At 43.2% G+C, this 26,013-nt stretch overlaps 1 protein-coding gene across 1 annotated transcript; it reads left to right on the plus strand.

Moving 5' to 3' along the window:
- The first annotated feature begins 74 nt into the window (after positions 1–74).
- On the plus strand, positions 75–25,429 carry LOC123411039. Its single transcript, XM_045103961.1, has 4 exons — positions 75–1,437; positions 1,510–1,560; positions 1,638–1,714; positions 24,982–25,429. The coding sequence occupies exons 1-4, from the start codon at positions 1,270–1,272 to the stop codon at positions 25,025–25,027; spliced, it is 342 nt and encodes a 113-aa protein (XP_044959896.1). The 5' UTR covers positions 75–1,269; the 3' UTR covers positions 25,028–25,429.
- The last annotated feature ends 584 nt before the right edge of the window (positions 25,430–26,013 follow it).

Genomic DNA, 26,013 nt, shown 5'->3' on the forward strand with positions numbered 1-26,013 from the left:
CTTTAATGGTGTGTCCATTATTTATATCTTTTTTGCACATCAATTCTCCTTGAAAGAAAAAAGGTTCCCGTAATTTTCTTGATGACAAAAACGCAAGTTACTTTTTCTGATAGCTGATCCATACGTGTAAGATTATCAAAGCTAAAGTTTGTAGTTTAACAACTAAAAACTCTAGTTACCTAAAATACTCATGCAGTTCCATAAAAAAACATAAATGGAAAATGTAAACTTGTTTTTTTTCTAGCAACGGGCAGGAGCTCTGCTTTTTGATATAGAAGAACAAAAGTTTATAAGGAAAATGTCGGAAACTGATACAAATCATGAGCGTGCAAGCCGAGCGAGTTGATGACTCTGCCACCCAAATGACTAGGTATGACACCCTATAGCACAATCGAAGCCACATCTCTGACTTACAAAGCTCAACAACTCACACATGTCGGGCCCGAGGCTGTGTACCGGAGGAGTCGACGACTCTTGAACCCAAGTGATTGGGACTGAACACCCCCAACACGAAGGAGAACTTTAGAGACGTCGCTCTAACTTTCGTAGCGGCCTTGAGTCTACCACCCAAGTGACCAAACTAGATATCCCACAATCGCAAAGGCGATCTCAAGAACCGCCACTTTGGCTTCCACATGGGCCTTGAGGCCGCACACCTATCTAGCCGACGATGAGACCGCATGGCAACACAAACCATTGCAGCCTTCGAAGACTAGACCTGCAAAGACGACGCCGACTAAGGGCAAAACGACATGAATGCGGTCAGTGGCGGATGCAGGAATAATTTCATGGTATGACTCCATGGTCTGAGGATATGGATGCTGAGGCCTTGCTGGAGATTGCCTGGGTTAAAATTGGCAAGATTCCTCTTGAGAAAAGATGTGATAAAAACATGGCTTATGTTGGAGGCTTGGTAGGTATAACTCTAGAAGTTGATATGTCCACTGTGAAGCGGTCGTCCTTTGTATGTGCCAAGATAGGCTGTCGTTCTGTTGACATGATCCCTGTCACTGCTGAAGGTTGTCTGGGAGGCAAATATTACAGATTTACTTATGAGATTGATGAGGTGCTGGTACGCAACCCTCTGGTAGAGGAGGATGAGGGGGGTGCTATCAACAATGACGAGGGAAAAGGCCCTACTCAGACCCTAAGCGTAAACGTCCTGATGGGGAGAAGAAGGAGAAGTACCAGAGTTTTGTCTGTAACAAACCTGGATCTTCAAAAACTGGAGGTGGAAAAGCATGTTGCCTTTCCCCTGAGAAAGATGATATGTCAGCCTCTTCTGAGAGTAGTGAGGATGATGACTCTCTTCTTATTGAGCAAATCGCCAGAACTCACGGGATGATGGTACAACAAGATTGTGACAAATGGCTTGTCCCTGTTAATTCAGTGAAGTTTTCACCAGCTACAAAAGTCCCTGTTGGACTTGAACTCAAGGTGAATATTTTTCATAAATTCAATCCTCTTTTGCCACTTGTACAAACGAATACTAATATCGATCAGATCTAGGAGGTCGAGGGGGAGGTGGATCCTGAGCTCAAGAGATCCAATAACTATGTGGTACATCTTCCTTCAGAGAGTAATGAAGATATCATACCCACTCCTCCTCTTGCTTCTGAAACTTCCTTGCGATTCAGTCTTTGAAAAGGGGCAGACTTGATGATGAAGATGGATCAAAAATCAGCAATTCTGGCCAAGAAAAGAGATCTAGAAGGTACATCTGTGTCCCATAATAACAATTCTTTCGCTGCCTTGTCTAATACTGAATTATTATGTAAGGCATCTAAGATGGATATAGCTATTCCTGATGCGGACTTCGAATGTGTTGACATCCATAGATAATTAGAACTAGTCCAGGGGAATCTTCGTGATAAACAAAACAATGAAGAAGAGGAGCGAGAATTAGATGATCTAGTTGATGTTACCGGGTTAGGGAAAACTTTGCATGTTAATCTCACTTGGCTGGACCAAGAAGATGAGATTCTTAGTCAGACCAGATCCAACGGTGAAAATAAAAAGAAAAAATCTAATGTCAAATCTTTCAGGACTATGACTAGAAGTCTGAAGAAAATTAATTTGGAAAGTGGTAACTCTGCCCAGCCTCCTGGCAGGGTTACGAGGACCCGCAAACAAAAGGATCATTCCAAATGAGAGGTCTCATTTGGAACTGCAGAGGGGTGGGTAAGAAGGGAATGGCTTCCTGCCTCTCTGTTCCCATACATGACCATTCCCTGGACTTTATTGGCCTACAAGGAACCATGAAGAAAGTTTTTACCCCTAAGATGATACACAGACTGGACCCATTTGACTGTTTCAAATGGGATTGGATTCCGTCTTGTGGTGAATCTGGAGGTATCATTTGTGGGGCCAAGGAGGACAGCTTTGAGATTGTTGCCTGTATTAAAGGCAAGTATATCCTGCAACTTAATTTGCTTGATACTAAAACTAAACGCACGCGGGGGCTCCTGGTAGTTTATGGCTCAGCTCATGAAGAACTCAAGGAGGAGTTTCTGATTGAACTAGCTACGCTTTGTGGCCATATGACAATTCCCTATATTGTTGGTGGAGATTTTAACATCCTTAGACACGGGGGAGAGAAGAACAAAAGGATGAACCATGTCAAATCTTCTGATATGTTTAATTCTATTATCAATTCTTCGTGCCTTCGTGAAATATATGTCAGTGGTGGCAAGTTTACCTGGACCAACAATCAAGCCCATCCAACCCTAGAAAAATTAGACCGCATCCTTATGTCTGATGAATGGGAGAAGTTGTTTCCTTTGGTTACGGCTAGGAAACTGGTGAGAGAGCTTTCTGATCACAACCCACTCCTGATTTCTTTAGAGGGGGAGTTGAGATATGCTCCTAAACCCCGGGAGTTCCGTCTTGATCTTTCCTGGCTCAAGAACGAGGACTTCTTGCGGCTGGTAGATCAGATTTGGAATAGGAAGGTTTCTGCCTCTTATCCTATTGATAGGCTTAATAACAAACTGAAAAGGATCAAAACATACTTTAAAGGATGGGGGTCTAACAAATATGGTCATGATAAAAAGAGAAAACAAGAACTTCTCATGGAACTGTCCACGTTGGAAGAGCTAGAAGAAGAAGGACCTCTTACTCGTGAGGTGTACGATAGAAAAATTGATGTTAATGTTGAACTTCATGAGGTTTTAATTTTCAAGGAGATCTTCTGGTTGCAACAATCCCATGGGCGTTGGCTGCTTAAAGGGGACCGCAACACAGAATACTTCCATAAAATAGCGAATGGTCGCAAGAGGAAAAATACAATTCATCCATTGAAGTGCGGGGGCGTTGAGATCGAGGGTACTAATAATTTATTATCTCATGCCACGGCTTATTACAAAGATTTCTTCGGGCTTGCCCCTAGTAACCTTTTTAAAACAGATCCTAATACGTGGGAGGAAAACGAGAAGCTCAATAATGAGGGTAACAAAGATCTAACTAGGGAGTTCACCGAGGAAAAGGTGAAGGCTGCTCTGTTTAGTATGGAACCTAACAGAGCTCCTGGACCTGATAATATTCCTGCAGAATTTTATCAATGTTGCTGGGGAACTGTCAAGGCAGATATTGTGAATGTGTTTGAGAGCTTCCATGCGCGGAAGCTTGACATTCAACGCCTCAATTATGGTGTTATCACTCCCCTGCCTAAAGTGTCGGGTGTTGACCGCATTCAGCAGGTCCGCCTCATTTGTCTCCTTAGAGTTCCCTATAAACTACTCCCTCCGTCCCAAAATAAGTGACTCAAAAATGACTCAGTTTTGTACTAACTTCAATACAAAATAAAGTCACTTTTGAGCCACTTATTTTGGGACGGAGGGAGTAGTTACTAAGGTCCTTGATAGCCATGTTGGGATCTATGCCCACAAGCTAATCAGTCCCACCCAGAATGCTATTGTTAAAGGGCGCAACATTATGGATGGCATCTTGGCCCTTCACGAGTTGCTTAATTATACCCATGCTAAGAAAAAGATTGGTGTGGTATTGAAGATAGACTTCGAAAAAGCATATGATAAGGTTAATTGGGATTTTCTTCTATAATGTCACAAGATGAGAGGCTTTAATGAAACCTGGTGTGGTTGGGTGAGGAAAATCATGTTCAATCGCATTCTTAGTATCAAGATGAATAATTGTGTGGGTCCTTATTTTCGAAGCGCGAAGGGGGTCTGCCAGGGCGACCCTATGTCTCCTTTTATGTTTATCCCTCCGGCATAATGCCTATCCAAAATGATCAATAACGCTCATAAAAACGGTCTCCTGATGGGGCTGGCCTCGGATCTGATTCCTAACAGGGTAGCAGTGTTACAATATGCTGATGACACTATCATCTTTCTTGATCATGATATTGATAAAGCATGTAATTTGAAACTGCTCTTACATATTTTTGAAAAGATGCCAGGTCTTAAAGTCAACTTTCAGAAAAGCGAAATTCTGACGGTTGGTGGTGATGACACTATCAACCAAGTCTACGTGATCTGATCTGTTCAATTGCAAAGTAGGTAACTTTCCCCTCAAATATCTAGGCATGCCTGTGAGTTTCACCTCCTTAAAGTCTTTGGACTAGGACTTTCTTGACGGTAAATATCTCAAGAAATTTGACGCCTGGGTGGGCGCCTCCATGGGTGGAAGGCATGCACTCCTGACTTCTGTTGTGACACAATTGTCTATATACCACATGTCGATGTGGCTCATGAACAAAACTCTCATTGAAAAACTGGACAAACACATGAGACGTTTCTTTTGGCAAGGTTGTAATAAAAAGAAAAGGTACCATCTGGTGAGATGGAGCAGAATTTGTAGATCCAAAAATAAAGGGGGCCTGGAGTTGAAAGACCCGCGTAAACAAAATATCAGCCTCATGGTGAGATGGTGGTGGAAATTAGATACACAAGAAGCGGTTTGGCAAAAAATTGTGAGGGCTAGATACCTTAGTAATCAAACAGTAGCCACAGTCAAACTTAAGTTTTCTGACTCCCCGTGTTGGAAAGCACTGTTAAAAGTAAAATATATCTATATGATGGGGAGAAGCCTTAAGCTGGGAACAAGTGATTTGGTTAGGTTGTGGAAAGACTCCATGGATGGTCTTTTACTTTTAACACTTGTTCCCAGCCTTTTTGAGATGTGCAATGATTAGGGCTGCACTGTGAACAAGTGGAAGGAGATCTCCCCTTCTTCTTTTTTTCGTAGAAGACTGAATCCGGAGCTATCTGATCAATGGGGCAAGATTTGTTTCCTAGTGGAAAATCTGCCAAGATCACCTAGTCCTGATCAGATCTTTTGGGGTTTTCACGAATCTGGTAAATTTACAACAAAATCTGTGTACAAGTGGATGGAGAAACCTCTCAGTGGCTGCCATTTTGAATGGATTTGGAAGGCTAAAATTCCTCTCAAAATCCAAATTTTCTTTGGCAGATGTTCCAAGATGAAATTCTAACTCGCGATGCTATGAAATGCAGAAGATTGAACTCCCGCAAGAGGCTATCACTGATAGAATCCTTCAATCACTGCCGCCAAGCTATAAAGGCTTTGTGTTGAACTACAATATGCAAGGGATGAACAAGTCTCCCGGCGAGTTGTTTGCTATGCTGAAAGTCGTAGAGTCTGAACTCCGTAAAGAGCATCAAGTGTTGATGGTGAATAAGACCACTAGTTTTAAGAGAAACGACAAAGGCAAGAAGGGTAATTCAAAGAAGAGCGGCAAGCCTGTTGCCAATCTGACGAAGAAACCCAAAGCTAGACCTAAGCCTGAAACAGAGTGTTACTATTGCAAGGGTATGGGTCACTGGAAGCGCAATTGCCCCAAGTATCTGGCTGATAAGAAGGCGGCCAAAGAAAAATCAGGTATATTTGATATACATGTTATTGATGTGTACTTAACCGGCTCTCGTAGTAGTGCCTGGGTATCCGATACCGGTTCTGTTGCTCATATTTGCAACTCGAAATAGGAACTGCGGAATAGACGAAAGCTGGCGAAAGATGAAGTGACGATGCGCGTAGAAATGGTTCCAAGGTTGATGCAATCGCCGTCGGCACAGTTTCACTTCAGTTACCATCAGGATTAGTTATGAACTTGAATCATTGTTATTTAGTGCCTGCGTTGAGCATGAACATCATATCTGGATCTTGTTTATTGCGAGACGGTTACTCTTTTAAGTTAGAGAATAATGGTTGTTCTATTTCTATGAGTAACATCTTTTATGGTCATGCACCCAATGTGAGAGGATTGTTCATATTGAATCTTGATAGTGATACACACATACATAACATTGGGACCAAAAGAGTTAGAGTTAACAATGATAGCGCCATATTTTTGTGGCACTGCCGCTTAGGTCTTATTGGTGTAAAGCGCATGAAGAAACTCCATGCCGATGGACTTTTGTAGTCATTTGACTTTGATTCACTTGACACGTGCGAACCATGCCTCATGGGCAAGATGACTAAAACTCCGTTCTCCGGAACAATGGAGCGTGCAAGTGACTTGTTGGAAATCATACATACCGATGTGTGCGGTTCAATGAGCGTGGAGGCACGCGGCGGATATCGTTATTTTCTCACCTTCACGGACGATTTGAGTAGATATGGTTATGTCTACTTAATGAAGCACAAGTCTGAAACATTTGAAAAGTTCAAGCAATTTCAGAGTGAAGTTGAAAATCATCGTAACAAGAAGATCAAGTTCCTACGGTCTGATCGTGGGGGTGAATATCTGAGTTTCGAGTTTGGTGCTCACTTAAGACAATGTAGAATTGTTTCACAGTTGACACCGCCTGGAACACCACAGCGTAATGGTGTGTCCGAACGTCGTAATCGTACTTTATTAGAGATGGTGCGATCTATGATGTCTCTTACCGATTTTCCGTTATCATTTTGGGGTTATGCATTAGAAACAGCTGCATTCACTTTAAATAGGGCACCATCAAAATCCGTTGAGACGACACCGTACGAACTGTGGTGTGGCAAAAGGCCAAAGTTGTCGTTTCTTAAAGTTTGGGGTTGTGATGCTTATGTCAAAAAGCTTCAGCCTGAAAAGCTGGAACCCAAAGCGGAAAAGTGCATCTTCATAGGTTACCGAAAAGAGACAGTTGGGTACACCTTCTATCTCAAATCTGAGAGTAAAGTGTTTGTTGCTAAAAACGGAGCTTTTCTCGAGAAGGAGTTTCTCTCGAGAGAATTGAGTGGGAGGAAGATAGAACTTGATGAGGTTGTCGAACCTCTCATCCCTCTAGATGGTGGCGCAGGGCAAGGGAAAACCTCTGTCGTTGCGACGCCGGTTGAGGAGGAAGTTAATGATGATGATCATGAAACTCTGGTTCAAGTTTCTGTCGAACCACGCAGGTCGACGAGACCACGTGCTGCTCCAGAGTGGTACGGTAATCCCGTCATGTCAATTATGTTATTAGACAACAATGAACCTGCAAATTATAAAGAAGCAATAGTGGGCCAGATTCCAACAAATGGCTAGAAGCCATGAAGTCCGAGATAGGATCCATGTATGAGAACAAAGTGTGGACTTTGGAAGTACTACCTGAGGGCCGCAAGGCTATTCAGAACAAATGGATTTTTAAGAGGAAGACGGACGCTGACGGCAATGTGACCGTTTATAAAGCTCGACTTGTGGCAAAGGTTTTTCACAAGTTCAAGGAGTTGACTACGATGAGACATTCTCACCCGTAGCGATGCTTAAGTCCGTCAGAATCATGTTAGCAATAGCTGCATTTTTCAATTATGAAATCTGGCAGATGGATGTCAAAACGGCGTTCCTTAACGGTTTCCTTAAGGAAGAATTGTATATGATGCAACCTGAAGGTTTTGTCGATCCTAAGAATGCTAACAAAGTGTGCAAGCTCCAGCGATCCATTTATGGACTGGTGTAAGCATCTCGGAGTTGGAACAAACGCTTTGATGAGGTGATCAAAGCATTTGGGTTTATACAAGTGGTTGGAGAATCTTGTATTTACAAGAAATTGAGTGGGAGCTCTTTGGCGTTTCTAATATTATATGTGGATGACATATTGCTGATTGGAAACAACGTAGAGTTTTTGGAGAGCATAAAGGATTACTTGAATAAAAGTTTCTCTATGAAGGACCTAGGAGAAGCTGCTTACATTCTAGGCATTAAGATCTACAGGGATAGATCAAAACGCCTGATAGGACTTTCACAAAGCACATACCTTGATAAAGTTTTGAAGAGGTTCAAAATGGAACAATTCAAGAAAGGGTTCTTGCCAGTTTTACAAGGTACGAGATTGAGTAAGACTCAGTGCCCAGCAACTAATGAGGATAGAGAGCATATGAGCACCGTCCCCTATGCTTCAGCCATAGGTTCTATCATGTATGCAATGCTGTGCACTAGACCGGACGTTAGCCTGGCCATAAGTATGGCAGGTAGGTTCCAGAGTAATCCAGGAGTGGATCATTGGACGACGGTCAAGAATATCCTGAAGTACCTGAAAAGGACTAAGGAGATGTTTCTCGTGTATGGAGGTGACGAAGAGCTCGCCGTAAAAGGTTACGTCGATGCAAGCTTTGACACAGATCCGGATGACTCTAAGTCGCAAACCGGATACGTATTTATTCTTAATGGGGGTGCGGTAAGGTGGTGCAGTTCCAAGCAGAGCGTCGTAGCAGATTCTACATGTGAAGCGGAGTACATGGCTGCCTCGGAGGCGGCTAAGGAGGGTGTCTGGATGAAGCAGTTCATGACGGATCTTGGAGTGGTGCCAAGCGCACTGAATCCAATAACCTTGTTCTGTGACAACATGGGTGCCATTGCCCTAGCAAAGGAACCACGGTTTCACAAGAAGTCCATACACATCAAACGACGCTTCAACCTCATCCGCGACTACGTCGAAGGGGAGGACGTAAATATATGCAAAGTGCACACGGATCTGAATGTAGCAGACCCGCTGACTAAACCTCTTCCACGGGCAAAGCATGATCAACACCAGAACTTTATGGGTGTTAGATTTATTACAATGTAATTCGCATGATGATGTGAGGGCTAGATTATTGACTCTAGTGCAAGTGGGAGACTGTTGGAATTATGCCCTAGAGGCAATAATAAATATAGTTATTATCATAATTCTTGTATCAAGATAATCGTTTATTATCCATGCTATAATTGTATTGAATGAAGACTTATATACATGTGTGGATATATAGACAAAACACTGTCCCTAGCAAGCCTCTAGTTGGCTAGCCAGTTGATCAAAGATAGTCAGTGTCTTCTGATTATGAACAAGGTGTTGTTGCTTGATAACTGGATCACGTCATTAGGAGAATCACGTGATGGACTAGACCCAAACTAATAGACGTAGCATGTTGATCGTGTCATTTTGTTGCTACTGTTTTCTGCGTGTCAAGTATTTGTTCCTATGACCATGAGATCATATAACTCACTGACACCGGAGGAATACTTTGTGTGTATCAAACGTCACAACGTAACTGGGTGACTATAAAGATGCTCTACAGATATCTCCGAAGGTGTTCGTTGAGTTAGTATGGATCTAGACTGGGATTTGTCACTCCGTGTGACAGAGAGGTATCTCGGGGCCCACTCGGTAATACAACATCACACACAAGCCTTGCAAGCAATGTGACTTAGTGTAAGTTACGGGATCTTGTATTACGGAACGAGTAAAGAGACTTGCGGGTAAACGAGATTGAAATAGGTATGCGGATACTGACGATCGAATCTCGGGCAAGTAACATACCGAAGGACAAAGGGAATGACATACGGGATTATATGAATCCTTGGCACTGAGGTTCAAACGATAAGATCTTCATAGAATATGTAGGATCCAATATGAGCATCCAGGTCCCTCTATTGGATATTGACCGAGGAGTCTCTCGGGTCATGTCTACATAGTTCTCGAACCCGCAGGGTCTGCACACTTAAGGTTCGACGTTGTTTTATGCGTATTTGAGTTATATGGTTGGTTACCGAATGTTGTTCGGAGTCCCGGATGAGATCACGGACGTCACGAGGGTTTCCCGAATGGTCCGGAAACGAAGATGGATATATAGGATGACCTCGTTTGATTACCGGAAGGTTTTCGGAGTTACCGGGAATGTACCGGGAATGACGAATGGGTTCCGGGTGTTCACCGGGGGGGGGGGGGCAACCCACCCCGGGGAAGCCCTTTGGCCTTGGGGGTGGCGCACCAGCCCTTAGTGGTCTGGTGGGACAGCCCAAGAAGGCCCTATGCGCCATAGGAAGAAAATCAAAGAGAAAAGAAAAAAAAGAGGAGGTGGGAAAAGGGGGAAGGACTCCTCCTTCCAAACCTAGTTGGACTCGGTTTGGAAGGGGAGGGTTGCCCCCCTTGGCTCGGCCGAACCCCTTGGGAGTCCTTGGACCCCAAGGCAAGGCTCCCCGTCCTCCCCCTATATATACGGAGGTTTTAGGGCTGATTTGAGACAACTTTGCCACGGCAGCCCGACCACATATCTCCACGGTTTCACCTCTAGATCACGTTTCTGCGGAGCTTGGGCGGAGCCCTGCTGAGATAAGATCATCACCAACCTCCGGAGCGCCGTCATGCTGCCGGAGAACTCATCTACCTCTCCGTCTCTCTTGCTGGATCAAGAAGGCCGAGATCATCGTCGAGCTGTACGTGTGCTGAACGCGGAGGTGCCGTCCGTTCGACACTAGATCGTGGGACTGATCGCGGGACGGTTCGCGGGGCGGATCGAGGGACGTGAGGACGTTCAACTACATCAACCGCGTTTCTTAACGCTTCTGCTGTGCGGTCTACAAGGGTACGTAGATCGAATATCCCCTCTCGTAGATGGACATCACCATGATAGGTCTTCGTGTGCGTAGGAATTTTTTTGTTTCCCATGCGACGTTCCCCAACATTATCCACACCAACGGTCATATTATTTAAGGGCATTAATGTCAAATCATGTCGGGATGCTCCCAGGCTATAAATAGCCGCCCCCACAACCATTAGCTGGTTGGCTGCTCCGTTAGAAACTGACACTTGTCATAAGAGCAACCCAAATTCCTCAGAGTCTTCGAGAGTAATTCATCAGTGAGGAAATACCCCAAACACCAAACCACAAACCAAAACCAAGTGATTGAGCATCACTGAAGAAGTTGTTCCTGTGTGGGACTGAATCCTTTTACCTTTGAGGACTGTGCATCCTCCAGACGGTTAGGCGTCATGGTCTAGAGCAATCCAGCAGTCAATTGTGGATCGCCAGGTGACCAAGTTTGTGAGGGTTTGGAAGTATGCCCTGAAGACTTACCACGAGTGTTGGGCAAGGACTGTGTGTTCTTAGCCCAAGGAGAATACAGTAGGGACTGTGTATCCCGGGACTGTGTGTCCTTTGGTTTCAATACAAAACCGCTCCAAACCAGATGTACAACTGTCACAACAGTTGGAACTGGGTCATCAACCACCGTCTTCACTGTGAAACGGGTTCTATTTCCTCAACTCTTTATATTCCTCAGATTGTGTGTTGATGATTTTCACTGTCACTGTTTGAAGAATTTGCTGAAGACTTTCTCTGAAATTCCTCAACCCCAAATTCTTCACGCAAGTTAATCCTCATCTGTTTTCTGCGTGCCTGCATACTGTGCAAACTGTTTTCATATTCTTCATCCTAAAAAATTACTGCAGTGATACTTTGCACTCCTGATCCTTTGCTGTTTCCGCTTTAAGTTAGTCATCAGTGAGAAATTTCCTCAAAAGGAATTTCCTCAGTGATGAAATTCTAAAAATCTCCTATTCACCCCCCTCTAGTCGATATAACGCACTTTCAATTGGTATCAGAGCAAGGTACTCCCTTGTTTTGTGTGATTTTGGTTTAACCACCTGAAGTTTTAGTTATGTCGAATGCAAGCATGATTAAGGTTACTGCAGCATGTCCTACTTTCGAAGGAAAAGACTTTCCCTTCTGGAAGACCAAGATGCAGATGCATCTACAAGCTATTGACAACGATCTCTGGTATATTGTGGAACATGGCGTCCCTATCATCTCTGCTACTATCTCTGCCGCTGATGTGAAGAAATTCAAGCAACTTGATTCTCAAGCAAAGAATATCATGTGTGGCCATCTGAGCAAGGGCCAGTATGGGAGAGTAAGTGCTTTGGGCTCAGCGAAACTTATATGGGAAAGGTTGTCCAAAGTTAATGAAGGAGTATCAACCCAGCGTGATTGTCGTGTTGATATTCTTCGCAATCTTTTCAATCGCTTCAAGAGGTTTGAGAATGAAAGCTGCCAAGATACCTTTGATCGCCTCACTGACATATCAAATGAACTGCAAGCACTGGGAGCTCGAGACATTACTGATCACGAAGTTGTGAAGAAACTACTAAGATCTTTGGATTCTTCATTTGATACTTTAGTTTTGATGATTCAAGAAAGACCAGACTACAAGATGCTTGATCCACCTGATATACTCGAAAGACTCAATACTCGTGAATTCCAACAAGAAGAAAAGAGAGATCTATATGGACCAAGCTATTCTAGACCACGTGCACTGAAGGCCAAAGCAATTTCCTCATCTGAAGAAGAAGACTCGGATGGCAGCATTGGTGATCCTGAAGAATTTGGTCAGGAGCTTGCAATGCTCGTGAGGAAATTCCAGACGTTTACACGATGTGGCCAGTTCGGTAAATCTTCAAGAAGAGATATGAGGAAATCAGAATCTTCATCTGAGGATTACAAGAAAAGAACCTGCCACAAATGCAAGAAATGAGATCGCTACATTGCTGATTGTCCTCGTTGGGGAAAGGAATCAAAGAAGAAGAAATACAAGGATGAAAGTTCCGATGAGTCAAAGGAAAAGAAGAAACCTTCAAAATCCTCATCTTCAAAGTCCTCATCGCACAAGAAGACTAGTTTCAGAAAGGCTCGGGCACTTATTGGCAAGGAAATGGATTCCGAGGCAGAATCCAAGGAATGTGATGAAGAGGAGGGTTCTGACGAAGACTCAGAATCCGGACAGGCTAGTCTTGCACTTGCAACCACATTCGTCAGCAAGTCAATCTTCAACCTTGAAGAAAATGATAACACCATCCACACTGATGACTATGCCGATGACTTTGCTCCAACCTATTGCTTCATGGCAAAAGGTTCAAAGGTACCAAATGATGCTTCCTCCTCTGATTCAAGTAACTGTAAAACTGATGATTATAAAAAACCCAGTTATAGTAAACTTCTATCATTACCACTAAACAACAAACTGCTCTGGAAAAGCTTCAGAAACTGCTAGATAGAAGTGATGATCTATTGAATGATGAAATGAATCTTACCCAAATCCTCACTGAAGATATGAAAAGTCTTCAGTCTAGATTTGATAATCTTCAAGATCGTCATGTTACACTCCTCACTGATCATGAGAAACTTTCCTATGAATTTCTTCAAAGGAAGCTCGATCTAGAGAAGTTGAGGATTTCTCATGATGATCTTTGTATGGAAAATGATTCATTACTAGCTCAACAGATCAGTACTGCTCAAGCTGAATTCATTCCTCCATGTCTTAAGTGCATCGAACGTGAAACTGCTAATTCTTCACCAGAATCATCAAATGCTTCAATTGCTACAAATTCTTCAACTGCTCCTGTAGTGTCAAATTCCTCACTTGAGGAAAACACAAATGTCACTGATGAAAATGCAGGGCTGAAGGAACTGTATGTGACAGGCATATACAAAAGTCTCAAAGGACATCAAACCCTTTGTGATGTGCTCAAAAAGCAGATCTTGAACAGGAACCCGAGGAAAGAAGGAATTGCCTGTGAGAGGAAATTGAATGCTGATTGATCTTATTGGAAACCTAAGCAGTATCCCAAAACCTCATGGGTTGCTGCTACTGGCCCTCTTTTTGATCCATCCAATCTAACAGGCTTTTCATGCGAATTATCATATTCCTCAGATGAGTCATTTGACTCCAACTATAAACTGTTCAAAAATCAATCTGGTGAAGTATTTGCTCGATATGTTGGAACTAACTACAGGAATGGCCCTCCCTTAAGGAAAATCCGGGTTCCCAAAAGTTGCCTTGAAAATCTTCAGGTGAATGTCCTCATGACACCACCTATGAAGAATTTGAACCCCAGATCAAATTCCTCAGGAGGACCAAAGTCTTCAAGAGGATCAAAATCCTCAACTGGTCAAAACTATGCTCGTACCCGTGTTAATGCTCCTAACATGCAGGGAAATTACAAGGAATATGAATATGAGCATTATTCTTCAAATAATTATGTTCATAAATCCTCAAACAAGTTTTCTGCATATTCATATGAGTACTTTAACCTCCCTGCTGTTAAGAGAAGTGCATTAGCTTCAATGCCCCTTTCTCATATTGTGCTTGCAGGATGATGAATGCTTTACCAGCCCTTCAGATGTGGGTGGTGAAGAAATTGAACTAATCACTTCCGCAGGTCAGGTCTCCAGATGAAAATCATCATCTGAAGAATTTGCTGGAGACCTGAGGAAATGCTTGATGAAATAGAAATATTTCACACGTCCTTATAATTATGTTATGATGAAATTCCAATCTGATGAAATTGATATCATATTCTTCAAGTCCGAAGCATATGAGATGGTAAGCTGTACTAATTCATCTGCAGGATGACAAACCCAAGAGTACTGAGTGGGTTCTTAATAGTGGCTACACACACCACATGACTGGTGACAAAAGCTTGCTGATGAATATGCCACTAACTCCATCACCCCTGAAGCAAATTACATATGCTGACAAAGGTAAAAGCAAGGTATTGGGACTTGGCAAAGTGGCTATTTCCAAGGATAGGCACATGGACAAAGTAATGCTTGTTGAATCCCTTGGATTTAATCTCATGTCAGTCTCAATGCTTTGTGATCTTGATATGATTGTTATCTTTGGAAGATATAGATGTGTTGTTATCATGGAATCTGACAGATCCAAAGTCTTCGAAGGTGTTAGAAGAGGGGATTTGTACATTGTTGATTTCTCTACAGGTCCTCAACCAGCCACTTGCTTACTAGCAAAAACCTTAGAAGGGTGGCTGTGGCATCGAAGACTCGGTCATGCAGGCATGAGGAATTTGCACACGCTCGCGAAGAAGAAGCATGTCATCGACATCGAATCAGTCAAATTCCTCAAGGATCACCTCTACGGTGCTTGTGAATCTGGGAAAATGACCAGATCCAAGCATCCCTCGAAGACTATCATGACCACTACTCGTCCATTTGAATTGCTTCACATGGATCTATTTGGACCTACTCATTATGCCACACTAACAAATGCAACATCTTTATATGGTTTCGTCATAGTTGATGATTATTCCAGATATACATGGGTGCATATCATTCTAAATAAAACTGAAGTGCAGGAAGTCTTCAAACGATTTTCTTCAAGGGCCTCGACGAACTTCGGCATCAAGATCAAACACATCAGGAGTGATAATGGAACAGAGTTCAAAAACACTGGTCTTGATAATTATCTTGATGAACTTGGTATTACTCACGAATTGTCTGCTCCTTATACTCCTCAATAGAATGGTGTCGTCGAAAGGAAGAACATGACTCTAGTTGAGATGGCAAGAACCATGCTTGAAGAATATCAGACTCCTCGTCGCTTTTGGCTTGAAGCAATCAACACTATGTGCCATATCATCAACAGGGTATATCTTCACAAATTCCTTAAGAAAACCTCATATGAACTCCTCACAGACAAGAAACCCAATGTAAGTTATTTCAAAGTCTTCGGTGCAAAATCTTGGATTAGAGATCCTCACCATAGCTCAAAGTTTGCACCTAAGGCACATGAGGGTTTTATGCTCGGTTATGGAAAGGACTCGCACACCTACAGTCTTCAACAACTATCACAACAAGGTTGTTGAGACTGTAGATGTGCGGTTCGATGAAACTAATGGATCGCAAAGAGAGCAATTTCCTTCTGATCCAGATAAGTTGTCTCCCGAGGAAGCAATAAAGCTCAAAGCTACTGAAGACATTGTTCCCACTAAGAAAATTAATGAAGAAATCATTCCCATCACTGATGAAAATCAAGAAGATGCTCCTGAGGAAATTTCTCCAGAACCAATTCCTCAGCCCAGACGAAATCCTCAACCAGCTCATCCGAGGATTGCAAATGAAGTGGAACTTGACAAAATCCTCAATGACATCAACGCGCCAGGTCCTCTCACTCGCTCAAAAGCTTCACACTTAGTTAACTTTTGTGGGCATTTCTCCTTTGTGTCTGTCACAGAACCTTCAAAAGTTGCTGAGGCTTTCATGGAACCGGAGTGGATCCAAGCCATGCAAGACGAACTTCTTCAATTCAAGTTGAATGACGTATGGGAGCTCGTCAAACGACCAGATCCTCGCAAGCACAATATCATCGGAACCAAGTGGATTTTCCGAAACAAGCAAGATGAGGATGGTCAAGTGGTGAGGAATAAGGCACGACTTGTAGCCCAAGGCTACACACAGGTTGAAGGAACATATTTCGATGAAACTTTTGCACCTGTTGCTAGACTTGAAGCTATTCGAATACTACTTGCTTATGCTAATCATCATAACATCATCTTATATCAAATGGATGTGAAAAGTGCATTCCTCAACGGTAAGCTTGAGGAAGAAGTATATGTTGCTCAGCCCCCAGGTTTTGAGAATCCAAAAAATCCAGACAAAGTCTTCAGACTCAAAAAGGCACTCTATGGTCTCAAGAAAGCCCCTCGGGCATGGTATGATACATTGAAGGAATTCCTCATGAAGAAAGGCTTCAAACCTGGTTCACTCGATCCAACTCTTTTCACTAAATCCTATGATAATGAGTTATTTGTGTGCCAGATATATGTCGATGACATTATATTTGGCTGCACTGACAAACAATACAGTGATGAATTTGCTTACATGATGAGTGAAGAATATCAGATGTCTATGATGGGGGAGCTGAAATTCTTCTTAGGTCTTCAAATTCGTCAACACCGCAATGGAATCTTCATATCTCAGGAGAATACCTCAAGGATGTTCTGAGGAAATTTGACATGCATGAATGCAAAGGTGCCAAGACACCAATGCCTACCAACGACCACCTCTGCACTGACGAAAATGGTATAGAATTCGATCAGCAGGTATATCGCTCTATGATTGGCTCTTTACTGTATTTATGTGCATCTAGGCGAGATATAATGCTTAGTGTTTGCATGTGTGCACGTTTTCAAGAAAAACCGAAGGAACCACACCATAAGGCTGTGAAGCATATTCTTCGATACTTAGCTCACACACCAACACTAGGATTATGGTACCCCAAGGGCTCAAATCTTCATCTTGTGGGATATTCTGGTTCTGACTATGCTGGTGACCGTGTGGATCACAAGTCAACCTCTGGCACATGTCATTTCCTCGGAAGATAACTAGTCTGCTGGTCCTCAAAGAAGCAGAACCGCGTTTCACTTTCCACTGCCGAAGCTGAGTACATTGCTGCTGGTTCATGTTGTGCTCAATTGCTATGGATGAAGCAAACCCTCAAGGACTACGGCATCAACATGAAGAATGTGCCTCTCTATTGCGACAATGAGAGTGCAATCAAGATTGCATACAACCTAGTACAACACTCGAAGACCAAGCACATCCAGATTCGTCATCATTTTCTTCGGGACCATGTTCTCAAGGGCAATATCCTCATCGACCATGTGAAGACTGACGATCAACTCACAGATATCTTCACTAAGCCCTTGGATGAGAAAAGGTTTTGCAAGTTGCGATGTGAGCTAAATATCTTAGAATCTTCAAATGTTTTGTAAAAACATGCACACATCCTAACACTTATGCAAAATTGATGACTTAGATGTGCAACACATGATGAATCGATTTTCTTCAACTAATGAAGAATATCACTCTTAGTGTGAGGAAATCAACGAAGAAATTGATTCCTACGGCCCTACGACAATTTTACGCGGCGTCTGTAATCAACATTCTTATATGGTAGGTCACGCCACGACCCAACTTGAAATTCCTCAAGTTGAATTTCTTCAAAGCTGAATTTCTTCAAAAGTCCATTTTCTTCAAATCAGTTGTTCTTCAGACTTGTTTTTCTTCAAAACTGAAATTCATCATTATGACGCTTTGTCACAAAATCCTCAAGTTGATCAAAATTATTCAAAAGCACTTGATGATTTTCGTTTACCTAGATAGACTGTGATTTCCAGTCCTCAAGAGCGTTCACTTATAGTTATTTCTTCAATTTGATATTTCATCTAAGTGAATGTGATCGGAGCCTACTTTCCCTCTATGCTACTCTCACCCAGTCTATTCAATTCTTCATATGCGTTCTACTTAAACTTTGTTCAAAATCCTCACTGCGTCCTTGTCAGCTAATGATTTCGTAACAAAATCCTTAAATCTTCAAAAATATTTTTTTACACAGTAACTGAACCCCACTTTCCCCGTTCGGATAGCCACGATCTCCACGATATCCACCGCTTCGGTCGTGGGCTACACGTGTCCTGCGGAGACATAGAGACAGGGGCTATTTGGTCCGATATTTTCGCGCCAACACTTACAGCGTGGCTATAAATATGTCCCCATCTCCCTTCGGTGAAATCTTCTTCGTCCCATCGCCCTCCTGCTACAGCAAAGCTCAAAAGCCCTAGCGCCACCGCTAGAAGTCTCGACGCCGGCGAAGAAGAGCTTGACTGCCTCGACCTCTCCACGCCGAAACCACGCCGGAACCGGACCATCTTCGTCCGCCGTCGCCGTAGCTGTCCTCTGTTGCCGAGTTAGGGCGCATTGGACTCGCACCGAAAGATCATCTACTGCTACTCCTTCTCTGTTCTTCGTGCGCGCCATCTAGGGTAAATAAAAAACCTATTTTTACAGCTCGTTTGATCTACTATTTTACCTTAGAGATGTGAAATCTGTTTTTCCTCAAGTATCCATCAGTTTCTTTTTCCTCAAACACTGCCTATCACTCAACTATTGATAAACTTCACTAAGCATCTAAGATTTTCACGAGATTCCTCAATTGTGCAAATTTTCGAATCTGTACAACTCTGGAACCCAAGAACATTGTGCTTAGACGAATTCCTCAACCACTGGTCAAATTCCTCAACTTTCAAAATTTTCATTTCATCAAATCTGAGAACGCATATGACCTCTCCAAATTCCTCACAACTATACTCGGTTCACAGGTACAAACATGTCAGCTGATGAATTTCTAGGTTCTCACCAACTTAACTCATTTGCAGCGTTTCTTGAAGAAAATATGCAAGTTTCATCAGAATCCTCAAGATTTCAATTTCCTCAGCAAAAGCCTCAGATGAAGAAAATGGAAGATGAAAGGAAACAAAAGGGTGGCAAGAAACTTGAGCAGAACACTGCCATAGATATTCCTGAGGATATATACCTGGAATACTGCACTCCTGATGGACAAGAATCTATGCCCAAGAGAAAGATCAGGCTTCAAAAGATAGAACGCCGATGGGCTAAGGAGTGGAAAGAGTACAGATTCGTCACTCCTAAGTATGCGAAAAAATTCGCTCTGAAGCCTCCTGGCAAACGGCCTCCTCTTGAGGATTATCATGAAGCACACCCCTCAAGCCTCAAGACAATTTATGACTATCCTGAGGAAAAGTCAAAACATTTGTCAAAGCTTCAGAAGCAAGAAGAAGCTGTTGTGAGGAAGTTCAACGAAGAATCTGCTACTGCTGCAACTGCCGCCACTTCCTCTGCAGCTGAGACTTCTGGTACGACCATTCCTCAAATGAAGTCTGTGCCACCAAAACCAAAGGCTTCAAAGCCTCAAGAGAAAATGCCTCAGAAAGCTGCACCAGCATCAGCACCAAAACCCTCAGCACCACCAAAGGCTTCAAAGCCTGAACAGAAGCCGATAGTGAAGCAACTGCCCACTGTCTCCAGCTCCTCAGTCCCGTCTGCAACAAGCTCGGAGACAAAGTCTTCACTGACTCCCCTGAAGACTAAGGTGTCTGCTAGGAGAGGAACAAGACCAAGTCCAAGAAAAATCATCAAGGTTCCTTCTGCATCAGAAGGTAGTGATGAATTTGATGATGACACTCTGCAAGCCATCATCAGAAACAAACAAGAGAGGGTAGCTCAAGCTTATGGCAGCTCCATTCCTCTGGCCATGGACCCAAAAGTCCTCCTGGATTACATCAACATCTGGTATGAGGACCCCAACACACCAATCGATGATTTGAAGCTTCCCCCAGGCATCAGCCACATGGTGGCCACATTCATCAACGAGGCCAAGTGGAAGGAGCAGCAAGCCAAACAGGCTAAGGTTGCAAAGCTCAAAAAGGAGAAATTCCTCAGGCAGAATCTCCTCAACCTGACGCCTGATGCACTTGTGTCAACACAGGCTGAATTGAAGACTTTGACTGACAAGTACTCTAAGATTTCTGATCGTCAAAGTCTCAAAAACAACTTCATCAAATTTGCCACTGACGCAGTTGATGATTACAACAAGAAGGCTGCCCCTCCAGTACCAACTCCTCAGCCTCTGATTAAAGAACCAGCTGATGAAATTGCTCATGCTGAGGAAATCCCTCAAGTAAGCCGTGCTGATGAACCGGCTATTGAGGAAATTGCCAAGGAAAATCCAACTGATGACTCTGCTACAGCTGGTGAAACTGCTCCAGCTGCTTCTAAGCAAGCTGATGACTCTGCTCCAGCTGGTGCTTCTAAGCCAGCTGATGACCCTCCTCCGGCTGATGAAACTGTCTCAGCTGAGAAAACACCTTCACCAAAAGCGTCAAAGGTGAAGAAAATGACTCCGTCTGCATCAGACGTGAAGAAGACCAGGGCTGCTGAAAAGGAAGCCAAGAAAAGAAAAGCTTCATCAGCAGAAGAATCAACTGAGGCCAAGCGCCTCAAAGCACTTGAAGAAAATGCACCTATGGATCCTGTGCCTCTTAACAGTGCTCCATCATATGAGATGATCCCCTTCGCAAGCGAAGACAAGGAGCACGGGGCAGATGAGGAAATAAAGAATGTTGAATCTGAGGAATATAGTGATGAGGAAATTCGCATTGATGACATTCCTCAGCCCTTCATTCCTCCTGAAGAAACTGCACAAGGATCAGCTGCACTAGCTGATGAATCTGGCTTCTCCACCAAGCAAGCTCCCCAAGCTGAGGAAGAACAATGTGGAAATCCTCAGCCTGATGAAAGTCACTGTCATGAGCAAAATCCTCATCCCGAGCCTCAGGCTGACCCAACTCGTCCTCCTGAGCACAACCCTCAAGCTGAGGCTCCGGATGAACCAATTCCTCCTCCAGAGAAAAACCCTCAACATGAAGCTCCGGTTGACGACATTCCTCAACCAGAGCATGCTCCTCAGCCTGAAGCACAAGTTGATGAAATTCCTCACCCTGAGGACCATGCTAAGGACAATGCACCAGATCCAGAAAATGCCTTTGTTGTCCTCAACCCAGAATCTGCAATAGTTGTCTCTCCTCAAGTCAAGCCGCAAAATCTTCAGCCCATGCAGTGTCAGCCGTTCTCCAAGCGGCCAAAGTTTCAAAAGGAGTCCTTATTTGAAGAACACATGTTCTTCATCGGAGAAAATCCCGATGACAAGCCTCGCATCAGGCATCTGAAGTTTTGGACAAGGGCACAACTCAACTACTATGCCTGTGTGTTGTGTGGAAGGAACAAGATTTTCCAGCATAGGCACATTCCTCACGTTGAGCTTGAAGAAATTCCATGCTTTGCTCCAGTCCTCAATGTCCTTTTTGAAGCTGGACTCCTCCCAATGTGCTCAGATATCTGTGATTGGAATAGTGAGCTCATTCTTCAATTCTATGCAACTCTGCACATCTCTGGAGATCCAACAGACATCAACACATGGGTGCTGGATTGGATGATGCAAAACACACATTTCAAAGCTCCTAACAATGAGCTGGTGCGTGAACTTCCGGTATCAATTCCCTCAGAGCAGGCAGTAAAGCTATATGATGAACGTGAGCTGGCTAACAAGCTGATGGATGTCCTCATGAAGCCTTTGGCTAAGGGGCAACCACCAAGAACAACCTTCCTGGTCCATGAGCTGAAATATGAACCCAGGACGGTTTACAAAATCCTCTGCAGCGTTCTTGCGCCAATCAAGGGCCATGATGATGAAGAAGACGTCGTAGGCATCATGAAAAATATCCTCTTCAACATCACACATGGCATTCCCATCAACATTCATGATTTCTTCTTGAGGACTTTGGCCGAAAATGCTATGGCCCCTTTTGACCTGAAGATTTAAGCTCCATGGATCATGAGATTCATCAGAACCAGGTCAGGCATCAACTATCACGCTTATTTCAACAACCATATCGGTTATATGCCTCCTCTAAGGGTCAACAAGAAGACTTTGGAGCCTGTTGAAGGAAAAGGCAAGTCTGTCATTGATGAAGGCAGTCGGCCCCTTGATGGCCAGTTCAGAGAGCCCGAAGCTTATTCTTCATGGGATGACACTGAAACCCATCCTCCAAGTCATGTTGCTCCTAGGGTGCTGAATACCACAGAGCTTCTTCTCAGTCTTCACCAGAAGGTGGATCGGAATCACAAGTGGGTCAAACGCCAGTTCGGCGCCATTGTGAAAACCCTCAATGAAACGCGGAATGTTGTGAAGCTTAACCATCATTATCTTCATGAGGTTTTTGATCGCACTTGGGCCACACTGGCTCATTTGAAGACTCCAGCAGAACTTGAAGAATTGGAGTTTGTGCGAGACTTTGACTGGTCGTAGCCACCAAAGAAGAAATTCAGGCCAATTCTAGTTCCAGACCTTGAGGACGGTTCTTTTTCTTCATTCCGCACTGCTGAATCTGATGAAGATCAACAAGACACTCCCACCGGTCCAAGGAGGAAGTCTGCTCCCAAGAATTCTCACGCGTCTTCCTCAACTGCCAAGAAGTGATAGTCTTCACTGCCGTTAGTCCTCAGCTTGTCCTTTTTGTCACTTGATGACAAAGGGGCAGAAACTTGAGAGTTAGTCTTCACGCAGGATATTTTGGGGGCTTATAAACTTTATTTAAGTTACAAACTCTTGGCTCTTCTGAAGTGTTTTATGTAATGAGTTGTAACTTAAGCCCGATGGTACTCTGACGCTTTTTAACGTTTTTCTTCGCATGCTTATTCCTCAAAATTTTAATGCACGCATGCTGGAATTGGTCAGATACCATTTTTCATCATGCATCCTCAAATTCTTCATACTATATGTAATATGTATGCATGATTTACAAGACTGAGGGGGAGATCTCCATGATATAAATCATCAATGTGCATCTGCTGTTGAAAGCAAAACCCTCAAGATATGCACATCTTCAGGGGGAGTCTCTCTGAATCTTGATTTCAAATTCCTCAAATGAGTATTTACACTTCATATTTTTATCCTTGTTGAAGACTTAACCTAATTGTCATCAACCACCAAAAAGGGGGAGATTGTAAGTGCATCTAGTGCCCCTTAGTGATTTTGGTGGTTTGAAGACTTATAGGTTAAGTATCTAATGTGTACTTGAGTGTACATAGGATCTATAAGTCGCTGAGGAGTTTGAAATATTCGATGAATATCGACCCCTAAAAATGTATATCTTCGGTTGAAGAAATTGGTCTAAAGCTCAAGAATTGAATCGCGAAGAATTTGCGATGAAATTGATATTCCTCATGAAGATATTGAAATTGAGGAATTCGGTGTGTCCTCAAGAAAATCAATCTGAAGACTTTGAAGCATGAAGATTTATTATTTCTGTTTTGTTTTCTTCACACTTGAGTAATAGGAACACCGTACTATTAAAGGGGGTCAAGGTAACACATTGGAATGAATTTCCTCATGATGCTCAACCCAAGCCTAATCCTACGAAAAGCCTCAAGTGAGGAATATGAGAGACATGAGGACTCTCACACTTGAGGGTCCCAACCGTTATTGATAGCCACGCCACATCATTGGTCTTATCCACACCAACGGTCATATTATTTAAGGAAATAATGTCAAATCATGTCGGGATGCTACGAGGCTATAAATAGCCGCCCCCACAACCATTAGCTGGTTGGCTGCTCCGTTAGAAACTGACACTTGTCATAAGAGCAACCCAAATTCCTCAGAGTCTTCGAGAGTAATTCATCAGTGAGGAAATACCCCAAACACCAAACCACAAACCAAAACCAAGTGATTGAGCATCACTGAAGAAGTTGTTCCTGTGTGGGACTGAATCCTTTTACCTTTGAGGACTGTGCATCCTCCAGACGGTTAGGCGTCATGGTCTAGAGCAATCCAGCAGTCAATTGTGGATCGCCAGGTGACCAAGTTTGTGAGGGTTTGGAAGTATGCCCTGAAGACTTACCACGAGTGTTGGGCAAGGACTGTGTGTTCTTAGCCCAAGGAGAATACATTAGGGACTGTGTATCCCGGGACTGTGTGTCCTTTGGTTTCAATACCAAGCCGCTCCAAACCAGATGTACAACTGTCACAACAGTTGGAACTGGGTCATCAACCACTGTCTTCACTGTGAAACGGGTTCTATTTCCTCAACTCTTTATATTCCTCAGATTGTGTGTTGATGATTTTCACTGTCACTGTTTGAAGAATTTGCTGAAGACTTTCTCTGAAATTCCTCAACCCCAAATTCTTCACGCAAGTTAATCTTCATCTGTTTTCTGCGTGCCTGCATACTGTGCAAACTGTTTTCATATTCTTCATCCTGAAAAATTACTGTAGTGATACTTTGCACTCCTGATCCTTTGCTGTTTCCGCTGTAAGTTAGTCATCAGTGAGAAATTTCCTCAAAAGGAATTTCCTCAGTGATGAAATTCTAAAAATCTCCTATTCACCCCCCTCTAGTCGATATAACGCACTTTCAACTTTCATGCCTCGTGAAGAGAGTTTATATACTGTTGGTTTAGCAACTATTACCTGGGCTATATGGCTGGCTAGAAACTGGGCCACATTTGAGAAAAAATCGATAAAATCCCCTTTTGAGATTGTGTTCACCACTTGTTCTTTCTTGCTATACTGGGCAGGTCTTCAACCCGACAAAGAAGCAAAGAAGATGAGGAGCGCGACTGAGACGATCCAAGAGGGTGCCATGGTGTTGCTGAGAATTTGTGATGCAGCTAAATCTCTTGAAAGCAAATGAAGGACCCCGGGGAGAGATCGTGGGCGAGTCCCATGTTCAAGATGGAGTGCTTTTTGCGTTGAGAAACTTGGCCTTCTCTCGTTGTTGTAGTCCTCTTTTGGTCTAGTCGAATTTGTAGTCTATGGTTTCCTATCTGAACTGTTAGCTGGTAGTTAGTTTGAGCAATGCGTCACCAGGTTTTAGTCCCATAGTAGCTGTTTCGGTGTCGAGCGGTTACAGTGGGTTTCCTGTGTCATGTGTCAAACTCGCTTTTTTCCTTCCCCCTATTCTTCTCGAACTTATGTATTTTCGTCCATTAGTAATGAAAAGGGGTAAAGCCCGGTTCAAAAAAATCATGGTATGACGGAGGTTACTAGTATATATGTGTCACCTCAAATCTTGAATGAAGGTAAGTAGGACCTAAAACCTAGTATAGACCTAGTATACAACAGCTAAAAGTTGCCAGTTTACTGGCTTCGCCATTGAATGCGATGACTCCTTCAGTTGAGGCCAAAGGTTAAGTTTCTTTAAAACAAAGGCAAAATAATTAGCTCACAAAAACCAATACAAACCAATTATATGTGTACTACTCAAAATTCATGCAAATCGTAGGCACACGATCAACCTGATAACCTTATCAAACCCCAACTGGTATAGAAACCCCCAACGAGAATACATCCACAGAACACCATAGGCACACGATCAGCCTGACAACCTTATCAAACCCCAACTCGTATATCTGCACGCACTGAAATTATCGGTAACAAGTGGTTGTGTGGTGAGATGATTCGTAGCAAGTAGCAAAAACAAAATTAGCAACGGTGCAGCAAAGTGGCCCAATCCCTTTTGTAGCAAGGGACAAGCCTGGACAAAGTCTTATAGGAGGAAAAACGCTCCCGAGGACACACGGGAATTTCTGTCATGCTAGTTTTCATCA

The sequence above is a fragment of the Hordeum vulgare genome, chromosome 7H (genome assembly GCF_904849725.1).
Source record: "Hordeum vulgare subsp. vulgare chromosome 7H, MorexV3_pseudomolecules_assembly, whole genome shotgun sequence".
Lineage (NCBI taxonomy): Eukaryota > Viridiplantae > Streptophyta > Magnoliopsida > Poales > Poaceae > Hordeum > Hordeum vulgare.

What these genes read in the sequence shown, in the direction of transcription:
- LOC123411039 (XM_045103961.1), top strand. Translation starts at nt 1,270, where the DNA reads ATGTCAGCCTCTTCTGAGAGTAGTGAGGATGATGACTCTCTTCTTATT. An exon ending in AGAGATCCAATAACTATGTG is followed by an intron (nt 1,561 to 1,637) that starts GTACATCTTCCT and finishes CTTGCGATTCAG; the next exon opens with TCTTTGAAAAGGGGCAGACT. An exon ending in CAAGAAAAGAGATCTAGAAG is followed by an intron (nt 1,715 to 24,981) that starts GTACATCTGTGT and finishes TATACTGGGCAG; the next exon opens with GTCTTCAACCCGACAAAGAA.